Source organism: Coregonus clupeaformis, unplaced genomic scaffold, assembly GCF_020615455.1.
Source record: "Coregonus clupeaformis isolate EN_2021a unplaced genomic scaffold, ASM2061545v1 scaf0074, whole genome shotgun sequence".
Taxonomy (NCBI): Eukaryota; Metazoa; Chordata; class Actinopteri; order Salmoniformes; family Salmonidae; genus Coregonus; species Coregonus clupeaformis.
The window spans coordinates 835,010-849,258 of NW_025533529.1; the positions used below are offsets into that span (position 1 = coordinate 835,010).

The 14,249-nt window shown below is 45.1% G+C and overlaps 1 protein-coding gene across 1 annotated transcript in view; it reads right to left on the reverse strand.

Moving 5' to 3' along the window:
* The window catches only part of LOC121548327 (T-cell immunomodulatory protein), a gene marked incomplete at its 5' end in the record, with an annotated part of 85,923 nt that overhangs the window by 35,564 nt on the left and 36,110 nt on the right, over window positions 1-14,249 (reverse strand). Inside the window, one exon of the mRNA XM_045213039.1 lies at window positions 1,211-1,361. Within this exon, the coding sequence (XP_045068974.1) occupies window positions 1,211-1,361 (151 nt within the window). The remainder of the gene's footprint in view (window positions 1-1,210; window positions 1,362-14,249) is intronic.

Below are 14,249 nucleotides of genomic sequence, written 5' to 3' on the forward strand. Positions count from 1 at the left end.
TTATGTAATCTCTAAGTAGGCAAGGCCATCTTGGATGCGGTAATGAAAGAGAGGGATACCGGGAGGCAGGAAGTGATGGGGTTAAGTCAGATCGAGATAGAGCTCTCAGGAAGAAGGACGGGAGGAAGGAGTGGAGGAAAACTTTGACTAAATAAGACGTAAGCTGTCCCAGATGGTGAATCTTGGTCAGGATGAAAGCTACGTGTCCGTTTAAAGATTAAAAAAGACAACCAGATTTGAGATACAGCAGAGCCCACTCTCCAAATCTCCTGAAGAGCTGATGGGCCCAACCCGTCTTATCTACACCTCTCGACTGCCCACATCTCATCTCAGAGGGGGGCTGTGCTGTGAGCTGATTGGGCTCCTACTAGGGGGACAATGACCGTGCTCTGTCTGTCAGGCCCTGTTGCTTCACTGTGCCAGAGCCGGGCTGGCATCCTGCGCTAATGGTGCCCCGCAGTGACATGCTCGTCTTGGCACACCCTTCCGTCGGCCCAGAGTGGGATTAGGAGAGAGAGATGCTGCCATAATCTGCTTGCCAGCGTGGGAGACAGTGCCTCATGAGCGCACCATTTACAGCCTCATGTAGCTACCGCCGCTGAAGCCTCTCAGGGAGACTGTTGACAAAAGAGGATCCAGTGCCACCCACAAACAGGACAATTAACAAGACTAACCATACTGGAAGACACATTGAAAAGAGCCAATTCTTACAGACATAATGAAAACACTCCCAATGGATTTCTGTGCCATTCAAACTTTGAATTTGTGGGGGTTGTCATACAAATTGAAACAAAATCCCACTAAACCCTGCTCTGCGATGATATAAATGAGACTACATGACAAACTTGGATGACTGTCAGGGTGACCAAACCTGCCCTATCCACAGCAGTAAACAGAGCTGCTGGTGGGATCTAGACCACAAGACAGATAGAAAAACGGCAATCCTAAAGTGACTGAGAGCAGCCGGTCTGCCAGTCTCCCATTCACAGCTGGGGTAGTAACAACTCTGCTGATGGTTAATTGGTTAATGATGAGACGCGAGAGCCCGAGGTCACCAGTGATCTTCCTTTAATCAGCAGAGCCTTTGGTTGTGTTACAGTGTCAAGGCGTGAAGAGGGGAGCCTGGGCTAATTAGAGAGAAAGACAGCGAGAGAGAGGAGGAGAGGTTGAGAGGAGAGAGGAATAGAAGGGGATAGAGGGTTGTGCTCACATCCTCATAGATGTCGAAGAAGGTGGCGACGGCGGCCCCGGAGATGGCCCCCAGGTCAGACTGGTCCCAGTGGACACGGAACATGCGGCCCACATCCTTACAGCTGGCGTTGTTACACGGAACATTCTCCAGGAGGAAGGCCTGCTGACCACTACAACACAGAGGAGAGAGGGAGAGATGCTGTTAGGGACAGCACAAACACACCCTGCGTTAATCGATGGATACTGTTCACACACACATGGACAGGAACACAGACAGGGACGGACAAAACAACAGGGGTAGGTACTCCTCGAAAGACGCTACAACATAAATAATCAGAGCTGAAAATTGACTAGAGCAGGGTTGTCAAACTCTTTTTGCCCCGGGGGCCGCATTCGGTCTTCACCGAGGTCCGGAGGGCCACACTGAAATTGGTTATATTTCCTCGCCTTCAAAATTTGCTAAAAAGAGTCCTCTATTTTTTATGCTCCCCGACTGTCTAGCTTTCATTTTGGTGTTTTTTAGCGAGCTGGACACAGCCAAGAAACTGTATGAATGTAGGTCCATTATCATTTCTACAGTTTCGATTTGGGTTTAGTCATTTTAAAGTATATTGAGTTTGTTTTCCCACACAATTGTTTTATTTTAATCGTATTTTATTTGTTTATTTAATGTTTTCCTCAAACCACCCGTGGGCCGGATTGGGCTGTATGTTTGACACCCCTGGACTAGAGGATGACGATGGACACTGTATCCTCTGGGACACTTATACACAGAAGATATTGCTGTCTATTGGTGTAAAACACACTCCTCAATTAGTGAAGCAATACTCAAATGAACACACTAGTGTAGTAAAAATAAATAATATACTACACTTTTAAAAGAGAAGGGGAGTAACGATACAACAGAGACCTGTGCAGAAAATACTCAGCTAATAGGCAATTAGTAGCCGTGTACAATTAAGTCCACAACGGAGATACAAACATGAGACTTATTTCAATCCATTTGAATGGGGAGGGTTAGAACTCCAGCCTGGGAGACTGTATTGAACAGGGAAATGTAATAGTTTGGTTGCAGAGCTTTAATTTCCACACCATTTTCCAACATTTGTTTGAGTTGTGATTTTTTCTTTCTTCCTGTACCCATTTCTGTCGAGACGATTACCGTGTATACGCCTTTAGATCTTATCCTGAGTGTCGAAATGGAGCAAGTCTAAAAATAGAATGAGCGTGAAAATGTTCTCTTTTTCCACCTGTCTTTTCATTCCACTCTCTCTCTCTCTCTCTTTTCTGACTGCAGCAGTCTTGCGCATTGAAGGGAGCGTTGTGGTGGAGAGGACTGCCGGCTATGAGGCGGAGAGAAACTCTCACCCTTGAGGACGGCTTGGCATTGTGTGTGTGTGTGTGTGTGTGTGTGTGTGTGTGTGTGAGAAAGACAAGGTATGAGTGAGAATGTGTTTCCATCTTTGTGTGTCGCTGAAAGACTGAGAAATGTGACACCGCAACGACGTTCAATTGGTATGCTCAACACATAGCCTAGCAAGAGGAGAGAGGTAAACAAACTTGGAAATGGAGACTGTCTCCCACTCCAACACACACCAAAGCATGTCCTTCCACATTATGAAGCCAGAGGACAAACTCACACATTCCCTATATGCCCTGTCTCGCTTTACTCCCACCAGGACACGTCTGTATATTAATTTTAACAGAACAAAAAGCCCAGCTTCTATCAGACTGGGAGGACCTTGAGACTAAGCTGTTAAAATAACAACCTGCTGTACTTACAGTAAGGAGCCTTCGTCTACCAGGGTTCAATTAAAACTAGATCTGATGGATATTGCTCCAGGCGGCTGGATTAAATAATGTGAAGACAATTTGAGGACAGGCATCATGGTATGCTGTACTGGCACTTTTTAAGGGATTGAAAGGATAGGTGAAATTACACATGTAGGGAAGGTTTGCTCTTGACTTTTCTTGTCAGTCAATATGGACATTAGCATCTTCCTCTCCTGCTGCTTGGCCAGATCCAACACACACCATTAGCTTTTAACTGTTAGAATAACCATACAGAACTTTGTATTAACATCAGATGTTTACTAAGGAAGTCTGGGCAATACAAGGCACTGTCTGGACACAGATTGAAGTCACAAATTGGTCATAAGTGCCACTCACAATGTGTGGCACGACTAAGTCTAACTAATGCCACTCTGGAGTGCTACCACATGCCCTAATGAATTTGGCACATCAAAGCCTTTATGATGGGTCAATCATTCAAATGATCAGTTTGATGCATTACTGTACATATGGCACATCTTAAAGACCATTTTATGTGCAGCTCACATAATCTCACACCTGAGACAGGGTTAGAAATGTGGTTGAGTACCTTTTGGCTGTAAAAGCCTAACACAAAGGATATTTTTTCCTCATTCCAAATCGGATAGGCAGACAATGGTCTGGAATTCTCCCCTGTGGATGCCAGTCTGAGTGAATGCCCCAGTGGCCAGCCTCCAGGGGTGGGCACACAGACCTGCAGAGAGGAGTGCTACTACACATGCTCCTGTGGACAAACAGGATTCCTTATAGCTTGAAGTGGTCAACAACATCAAGCCCAAACGACTTCCTAGAACAGCCTCCTGGGAAAATACAATCAGCACTAGGTCAGAAAGAGATTACCCTGGGAGGACACTCAATCAGTAATATATATTCTCAACTGGATGAAAATACTAATATTCTGTCTTTGATTGTGTCTCCACCCCATAATCAGCCCCACATCTCAATCAAACTGATGCCTGTGTTTATCGATCTCATCTGTGCAGCTAACGATTGCTATAGACTGTGTGTGTGCTGCATCAGGAGAGTGATGCTGTTATTTAAGAGTTTCAGGCTGAAACTTAGAGAGAGCCCCCATTGTTATTCACTGCTGTGTTGGTGGGTGTGTGTTCTCTCTCTCTGGGCCTTTGTGTCTTCTGAAGAGCCTGTCTTTCTCCATAGGGGATGTAAGGGGCTGTGATGAGCACAAGGTCAGGAGAGATGCCAAAGTCACTGATAAAGGGCAATAGCCTGAGTGTATTACAAATCATCTAGGTAGGATACACTAGAGCACTCCCAACACAAACACATCCATGCACACACACACACACACAGAACACATGTTCACACTCAACGAGTCAGCTCCAAAAGCTCACTCGGAAACACACACACTAAACAGAGACACACACACCAAAGAGAGGTAAACAGACAGAGATGCAGTACACAAGTCTTGCTCTCCACCAAGTTCAATTTTTTACCGCAGCAGAATAATTCAACTGCAGTCACACTTGTACGAGCTGCACCAAATGTACTTCTCAATCCTACACAATTACATACTATAGACCAGGGTTTCCCAAACTTGGTCCTGCCCTGGGTGGACAGTGCATTCGGAAAGTATTAAGACCCCTTCCCTTTTTCCACATTTTGTTACGTTACAGCCTTATTCTAAATTGGATTAAATAAATAAATCCTAATCAATCTATACACAATACCCCATAATGACATTGCGAAAACAGGTTTTTAGAAATGTTTGCATAAAAAATAAACATAAATACCTTATTTACATAAGTATTCAGACCCTTTGCTATGAGACTCGAAATTGAGCACAGGTGCATCCTGTTCTCATTGATCATTATTGAGATGTTTCTACAACTTGATTGGAGTCCACCTGTGGTAAATTAAATTGATTGGACATGATTTGGAAAGGCACACACTTGTCTATACAAGGTCCCACAGTTGCCAGTGCATGTCAGAGCAAAAACCAAGCCATGAGGTCGAAGGAATTGTCCGTAGAGCTCCGACACAGGATTGTGTCGAGGCACAGTTCTGGGGAAGGGTACCAAAACATTTCTGCAGCATTGAAGGTCCCCAAGAACACAGTGGCCTTCCATTTTTAAATGGAAGATGTTTGGAACCACCAAGACTCTTCCTAGAACTGGCTGCCCGGCCAAACTGAGCAATCGGGGGAGAAGGGCCTTGGAGATGGGAGAACCTTCTAGAAGGACAACCATCTCTGCGGAACTCCACCAATCAGGCATTTATGGTAGAGGCGCCAGACGGAAGCCAATCCTCAGTAAAAGGCACATGACAGCCCGCTTGGAGCTTGCCAAAAGGCACCTAAAGGACTCTCAGACCATGAGAAACAAGATTCTCTGGTCTGATGAAACCAAGATTGAACTCTTTGGCTTGAATGCCAAGCGTCACGCCTGGAGGAAACCTGGCACCATCCCTATGGTGAAGCACGGTGGTGGCAGCATCATGCTGTGGGGATGTTTTTCAGCAGCAGGGACTGGGAGACCAGTCAGGATCGAGGGAAAGATGAACGGAGGAAAGTACAGAGAGATCCTTGACGAAGGACACTGCAACACTGAAGCATGCATGAGAGCATCAGCTGTTCCGGATTACTGTGTGATCATGCTCTCATTAGCCAATGTGAGTAAGACCTTTAAACAGGTCAACATTCAGACAGATTACCAGGACGTGTACTCCGAGCATGAGCTGACCAACTGGCAAGTGTCTTCACTGACATTTTCAACATGTCCCTGACTGAGTCTGTAATACCAACATGTTTCAAGCAGACCACCATAGTCCATGTGCCCAAGAACTCTAAGGTAACCTGCCTAAGTGTCTACCGACACATAGCACTCACGTCTGTAGCCATGAAGTGCTTTGAAAGGCTGTTCATGGCTCACATCAACACCATTATCCCAGAAACCCTAGACCAAATCCAATTTGCATACCACCTCAACAGATCCACAGATGATGCAATCTCTATTGCACTCCACACTGCCCTTTCCCACCTGGACAAAAGGAACACCTACGTGAGAATGCTATTCATTGACTACAGCTCAGCGTTCAACACCATAGTGCCCACAAAGCTCATCACCAAGCTAAGGACCCTGGGACTAAACACCTCCCTCTGCAACTGGATCCTGGACTTCCTGACGGGGCGCCCCTAGGTGGTAAGGGTAGGTAACAACACATCTGCCACGCTGATCCTCAACACGGGGGCCCCTCAGGGGTGCGTGCTCAGTCACCTCCTGTACTCCCTGTTCACCCATGACTGCATGACCAAGCACGACTTCTACACCATCATTAAGTTTGCCGACGACACAACAGTGGCAGGCCTGATCACCGACAACGATGAGACAGCCTATAGGGAGGTCGTCAGAGACCTGGCCGTGTGGTGCCAGGACAACAACCTCTCCCTCAACGTGAACAAGACAAAGGAGATGATTGTGGACTACAGGAAAAGGAGGACCGAGCACGCCCCCCATTCTCATCGACGGGGCTGCAGTGGAGCAGGTTGAGAGCTTCAAGTTCTTTGGTGTCCAAATCACCAACTAACTACTATGGTCCAAACACACCAAGACAGTCGTGAAGAGGGCACGACAAAGCCTATTCCCCCTCAGGAGTCTGAAATGATTTGGCATGGGTCCTCAGATCCTCAAAAAGTTATACAGCTGCACCATCGAGAGCATCCTGACTGGTTGCATCACCGCCTGGTATGGCAACTGCTCGGCCTCCGACCGCAAGGCACTACAAAGGGTAGTGCGTACGGCCCAGTACATCATTGGGGCCAAGCTTTCTGCCATCCAGATCCTCTATAACAGGCGGTGTCAGAGGAAGGACATAAAAATTGCCAAAGACTCCAGGCACCCTAGTCATAGACTGTTCTCTCTGCTACCGCACGGCAAGCAGTACCGGAGCGCCAAGTCTAGGTCAAAAAGGCTTCTTAACAGCTTCTACCCCCAAGCCATAAGACTCCTGAACAGCTAATCAAATGGCTACCCGGACTACTTGCATTGTCTCAGCCAAGACAACGCAGAAGTGGCTTCGGGACCAGTCTCTGAATGCCCTTGAGTGAGCCCGGACTTGAACCCGATCAAACATCTCTGGAGAGACCTGAAAATAGCTGTGCAGCGACGCTCCCCATCCAATCTGACAGAGCTTGAGAGGATCTGCAGAGAAGAATGAGAGAAACTCCACAAATACAGGTGTGCCAATCTTGTAGCGTCATACCCAAGAAGACTTGAGGCTGTAATCGCTGCCAAAGGTGCTTCAACAAAGTACTGAGTAAAGGGTCTGTATACTTATGCAAATGTGATATTTCAGTTTTTTATTTTTAATACATTTGCAAACATTTCTAAAAACCAGTTTTTGCTTTGTCATTATGGGGTATGATGAGGGGGGGAAAACAATTTAATCAATTTTAGAATAAGGCTGTAATGTAACAAAATGTGGAAAAAGCCAAGGGGTCTGAATACTTTCTGAATGCACTGTACATTTTGGTTTTTGCCCTAGCACTACACAGCTGATTCAAATAATCAAAGTTTGATGATGAGTTGGTTACTGAATCAGCTGTGTAGTGCTAGGGCAAAAACCAAAACGTGCACCCAGGGTGGGCACCAGGATGGAGTTTGGGAAACTGTGCTATAGACGGGCGATTCCACGCCAGCGTAGACAGATTTTTATTTATTTATCTCAGTTAGTTCTGGTAATTCTCACATAGAAACTTCATTGGGAAGAAGGATGTTTGACATGCTTTTTACATTTTAATCACAAACCATTTTTGAGAAAAAACCATGATGAAAGTGGCCATTTTAGGCACTTTTTAGACCTATACATGCCTCCTGTAAGACCCTATGATCTGTGAACCATACATGATACAGACACCATCTTGGTGTCATTATACTCCTTATAGTGTGTTCTAACATATGGAGTATATCTCGATTCTGAAATACACATTTTCACATTCATTTATTCAACATTAAAACTATTAATATTAATTTCTCAAAAGTACTTATCGCAAAAATATTTTATGCCTACTCTGGCGTGGAATCGGCCTTACAGGCAATAGATACCCTCTTAGCACATAGCCTACTTCTGCAATGAGACTGACACTGAAGAATGAAACCACACAGGAAACAACTGGAGATTGCAGAGAGACCCTCTGAGTAATAAAAAGCCTGAACATCAAAACCCATTTCACCACTCAGCACAGCAGTGTTCCACTGAGGGAAGAAGCATTTTAGCTGTCATCAGCACCCTGTAGCGGTGGACTGTGTATGCGGAAAGATCCAGACAAATCACTGAAATGCACAGAATCCCATATTAAAGACGTCTCAGATCCACTCTCATTAGCAGGAATAAACAGATAGGAGATCAGGTAACAGGTTTTAGACAGTTTTGTAACTCTTTGACTGTGTGTGTCTATGTAAGCTCAACGGCTCAGCACTGGGCCTGTTATATCGGACACAGAACCCACCCCCTCCTTTGCAGGTGCGAGTCCTGACCGGGGACCTGCCGTGCCAAAGCACTCTCAGGCTCCTAACTAATTGGCCACTGTGGACCCTCTGAGAGGCCAGACTGACAGGGTGCCTGTTGCCTGACCTCTCTCTCCTCCTCCTCCTTCTCCTCACTTCCATCCACCAGCCAGCCCAGCCTGTCTGGAGAAGACACCCATCCCAGGGGAGGGTTTACCAGCCCAGACAGCAGTTCACCTCCTCCCCCCCTCCCGTCTGAGGAAGAGAACTCACTGGTCATTGAAACTCAGCAAGACCAACTACTTCTGTCATTGAACGTGTGTCTGAGAGAAAGAGAGGAGGAAACAGAGAGAGAGACAGAGAGAGAGAGAGAGAGAGAGAACCAGAGGGATAGGCAGGAGGGTGTGGTTTTAGAGGAAGCTGGGTGATCCATAGAGGCTGAAAATGACAGAAAGGGGAGGTGTTACACCCTCAGGCACTCAAATAAATGGCACTTCTTAGTATTGTAATTATCATGTGTGTGTCTCTTTTGTCCTCCCTCCTCACATCACTCCTGACAAACACTACTGAAACAAAAGCAAAGTGATGAGGAGGCTTCATGTCCTTCCTGTCTGTCCATCCCTCCCCCTAAGGCTGCTTCAGAGAGAGAGAGAGAGATGGAGGGACAGAGATAGAATGTGAGTGAGTGAGACAGAGTGAAGACAAGCCCTTATAATGACATACTATTCAGCCCTTGCCCATTCCACATGTAAAATATTCAGTGCCCGTCCACCTAGTGCCTTCCCCTACCCTGGTCAGCCTCCAGCCTCAGCCCCATCCTCCTGGTCCTCTCCCTGCTACTCCCTGAGCACTGTGCCCTCTGATCTCCAGCCTGTGATTATTCACCTAAAAGACACTGACCTATTTAAAGAGGAAAATACACCACTAACCACATACAGATTCTTTGTTTGACAGCATGTCCTTTTCTGTGTGTGCCTAAATCCTCAAATCTACAGTAGATAAATAAGATTGCAAAACGTGAAATGGTCCTTCTAGTGTTAGGGTGAGAGACACAGACATGCATAAACAATATCTCTCCTACTTATGCAGCAAAAACACCTGTCAGTCTACCAAAGGGAAACAAGCATTATCTGTCTGTCATAGACTGTATATTATGCTCAGAGTGCTGGTCTACTGAAAAGAGACTGGCCATGTCATTTGATCAGGTCAGGGGCACAACATTACACATGTCAACATACATGTGCCACCTCTTTCGAGGAAGGCAAGTGTCTATGACCGTGTCCCCCACCGGCTCAGACAGACACCCCTCCTGTCTTTTCAAGGTCAGTTCAAGAGAACCTATGGTGCTGTCAGTGTCACACAAACGCTTCTGTTCACAGGACTCAGGGATTTATAGGTCCATGTAAATGACATGTACAATATCTCTCTTTTACAGAGGTATTAGCTAGTTGTGGCTAAGCCTAACTGACAAAAAAGCAACTCTTGCTTTCCTAGTCTTGCTACCCACATAAGTGATTTAATGGCATTGCCTAGCAACACCATGGCTTGCTGTGGAGGACTCAGTCGGGGTGCATACAGATAGAACACCACAAAGAGCCACGGCTCAGTGTGTGTGTGGATATAGTACTAGTGGAATGGAAGGTCAGTGTGTGTGTGTGGATATAGTACTAGTGGAATGGAAGGTCAGTGTGTGTGTGTGGATATAGTACTAGTGGAATGGAAGGTCAGTGTGTGTGTGTGGATATAGTACTAGTGGAATGGAAGGTCAGTGTGTGTGTGTGGATATAGTACTAGTGGAATGGAAGGTCAGTGTGTGTGGATATAGTACTAGTGGAATGGAAGGTCAGTGTGTGTGTGTGGATATAGTACTAGTGGAATGGAAGGTCAGTGTGTGTGTGTGGATATAGTACTAGTGGAATGGAAAGTCAGTGTGTGTGTGTGTGGATATAGTACTAGTGGAATGGAAAGTCAGTGTGTGTGTGTGGATACAGTACTAGTGGAATGGAAGGTCAGTGTGTGTGTGTGGATATAGTACTAGTGGAATGGAAGATCAGTGTGTGTGTGGATATAGTACTAGTGGAATGGAAGGTCAGTGTGTGTGTGGATATAGTACTAGTGGAATGGAAGGTCAGTGTGTGTGTGGATATAGTACTAGTGGAATGGAAGGTCAGTGTGTGTGTGTGTGTGGATATAGTACTAGTGGAATGGAAGGTCAGTGTGTGTGGATATAAGACTAGTGGAATGGAAGGTCAGTGTGTGTGTGGATATAGTACTAGTGGAATGGAAGGTCAGTGTGTGTGTGTGGATATAGTACTAGTGGAATGGAAGGTCAGTGTGTGTGTGTGGATATAATACTAGTGGAATGGAAGGTCAGTGTGTGTGTGTGGATATAGTACTAGTGGAATGGATATAGTACTAGTGGAATGGAAGGTCAGTGTGTGTGGATATAGTACTAGTGGAATGGAAGGTCAGTGTGTGTGTGTGGATATAGTACTAGTGGAATGGAAGGTCAGTGTGTGTGTGTGGATATAGTACTAGTGGAATGGAAGGTCAGTGTGTGTGTGTGTGGATATAGTACTAGTGGAATGGAAAGTCAGTGTGTGTGTGTGTGGATATAGTACTAGTGGAATGGAAGGTCAGTGTGTGTGTGTGGATATAGTACTAGTGGAATGGAAGGTCAGTGTGTGTGTGTGTGTGGATACAGTACTAGTGGAATGGAAGGTCAGTGTGTGTGTGTGGATATAGTACTAGTGGAATGGAAGGTCAGTGTGTGTGTGGATACAGTACTAGTGGAATGGAAGGTCAGTGTGTGTGTGGATATAGTACTAGTGGAATGGAAGGTCAGTGTGTGTGTGGATATAGTACTAGTGGAATGGAAGGTCAGTGTGTGTGTGTGTGGATATATTACTAGTGGAATGGAAGGTCAGTGTGTGTGTGGATATAGTACTAGTGGAATGGAAGGTCAGTGTGTGTGTGGATATAGTACTAGTGGAATGGAAGGGCAGTGTGTGTGTGGATATAGTACTAGTGGAATGGAAGGTCAGTGTGTGTGTGGATATAGTACTAGTGGAATGGAAGGTCAGTGTGTGTGTGGATATAATACTAGTGGAATGGAAGGTCAGTGTGTGTGTGGATATAGTACTAGTGGAATGGAAGGTCAGTGTGTGTGTGTGGATATAGTACTAGTGGAATGGAAGGTCAGTGTGTGTGTGTGGATATAATACTAGTGGAATGGAAGGTCAGTGTGTGTGTGTGGATATAGTACTAGTGGAATGGAAGGTCAGTGTGTGTGGATATAGTACTAGTGGAATGGAAGGTCAGTGTGTGTGTGTGTGTGGATATAGTACTAGTGGAATGGAAGGTCAGTGTGTGTGTGTGGATATAGTACTAGTGGAATGGAAGTTCAGTGTGTGTGTGTGGATATAGTACTAGTGGAATGGAAGGTCAGTGTGTGTGTGGATATAGTACTAGTGGAATGGAAGGTCAGTGTGTGTGTGGATATAGTACTAGTGGAATGGAAGGTCAGTGTGTGTGTGTGGATATAGTACTAATGGAATGGAAGGTCAGTGTGTGTGGATATAGTACTAATGGAATGGAAGGTCAGTGTGTGTGTGGATATAGTACTAGTGGAATGGAAGGTCAGTGTGTGTGTGTGGATATAGTACTAGTGGAATGGAAGGTCAGTGTGTGTGTGTGTGTGTGGATATAGTACTAGTGGAATGGAAGGTCAGTGTGTGTGTGTGTGGATATAGTACTAGTGGAATTGAAGGTCAGTGTGTGTGTGGATATAGTACTAGTGGAATGGAAGGTAATTGTATGTGTGGATATAGTACTAGTGGAATGGAAGGTCAGTGTGTGTGGATATAATACTAGTGGAATGGAAGGTCAGTGTGTGTGTGGATATAGTACTAGTGGAATGGAAGGTCAGTGTGTGTGGATATAGTACTAGTGGAATGGAAGGTCAGTGTGTGTGTGTGTGGATATAGTACTAGTGGAATGGAAGGTCAGTGTGTGTGTGTGTGTGGATATAGTACTAGTGGAATGGAAGGTCAGTGTGTGTGTGGATATAGTACTAGTGGAATGGAAGGTCAGTGTGTGTGTGGATATAGTACTAGTGGAATGGAAGGTCAGTGTGTTTGTGGATATAGTACTAGTGGAATGGAAGGTCAGTGTGTGTGGATATAGTACTAGTGGAATGGAAGGTCAGTGTGTGTGTGGATATAGTACTAGTGGAATGGAAGGCCAGTGTGTGTGTGGATATAGTACTAGTGGAATGGAAGGTCAGTGTGTGTGTGTGGATATAGTACTAGTGGAATGGAAGGTCAGTGTGTGTGTGTGGATATAGTACTAGTGGAATGGAAGGTCAGTGTGTGTGTGGATATAGTACTAGTGGAATGGAAGGTCAGTGTGTGTGTGTGGATATAGTACTAGTGGAATGGAAGGTCAGTGTGTGTGTGTGGATATAGTACTAGTGGAATGGAAGGTCAGTGTGTGTGGATATAGTACTAGTGGAATGGAAGGTCAGTGTGTGTGTGTGGATATAGTACTAGTGGAATGGAAGGTCAGTGTGTGTGTGGATATAGTACTAGTGGAATGGAAGGTCAGTGTGTGTGTGGATATAGTACTAGTGGAATGGAAGGTCAGTGTGTGTGTGTGGATATAGTACTAGTGGAATGGAAGGTCAGTGTGTGTGTGTGGATATAGTACTAGTGGAATGGAAAGTCAGTGTGTGTGTGTGGATATAGTACTAGTGGAATGGAAGGTCAGTGTGTGTGTGGATATAGAACAAGTGGAATGGAAGGTCAGTGTGTGTGTGTGGATATAGTACTAGTGAAATGGAAGGTCAGTGTGTGTGTGTGGATATAGTACTAGTGGAATGGAAGGTCAGTGTGTGTGTGGATATAGTACTAGTGGAATGGAAGGTCAGTGTGTTTGTGGATATAGTACTAGTGGAATGGAAGGTCAGTGTGTTTGTGGATATAGTACTAGTGGAATGGAAGGTCAGTGTGTGTGTGGATATAGTACTAGTGGAATGGAAGGTCAGTGTGTGTGTGGATATAGTACTAGTGGAATGGAAAGTCAGTGTGTTTGTGGATATAATACTAGTGGAATGGAAGGTCAGTGTGTTTGTGGATATAGTACTAGTGGAATGGAAGGTCAGTGTGTGTGGATATAGTACTAGTGGAATGGAAGGTCAGTGTGTGTGGATATAGTACTAGTGGAATGGAAGGTCAGTGTGTGTGTGTGGATATAGTACTAGTGGAATGGAAAGTCAGTGTGTGTGTGTGGATATAGTACTAGTGGAATGGAAGGTCAGTGTGTGTGTGGATATACAGTGGGGAAAAAAAGTATTTAGTCAGCCATCAATTGTGCAAGTTCTCCCACTTAAAAAGATGAGAGAGGCCTGTAATTTTCATCATAGGTACATGTCAACTATGACAGAAAAAATGAGAAAAAATAATCCAGAAAATAACATTGTAGGATTTTTAATGAATTTATTTGCAAATTATGGTGGAAAATAAGTATTTGGTCAATAACAAAAGTTTCTCAATACGTTGTTATATACCCTTTGTTGGCAATGACACAGGTCAAACGTTTTCTGTAAGTCTTCACAAGGTTTTCACACACTGTTGCTGGTATTTTGGCCCATTCCTCCATGCAGATCTCCTCTAGAGCAGTGATGTTTTGGGGCTGTCGCTGGGCAACACAGACTTTCAACTCCCCTCCAAAGATTTTCTATGGGGGTTGAGATCTGGAGACTGGCTA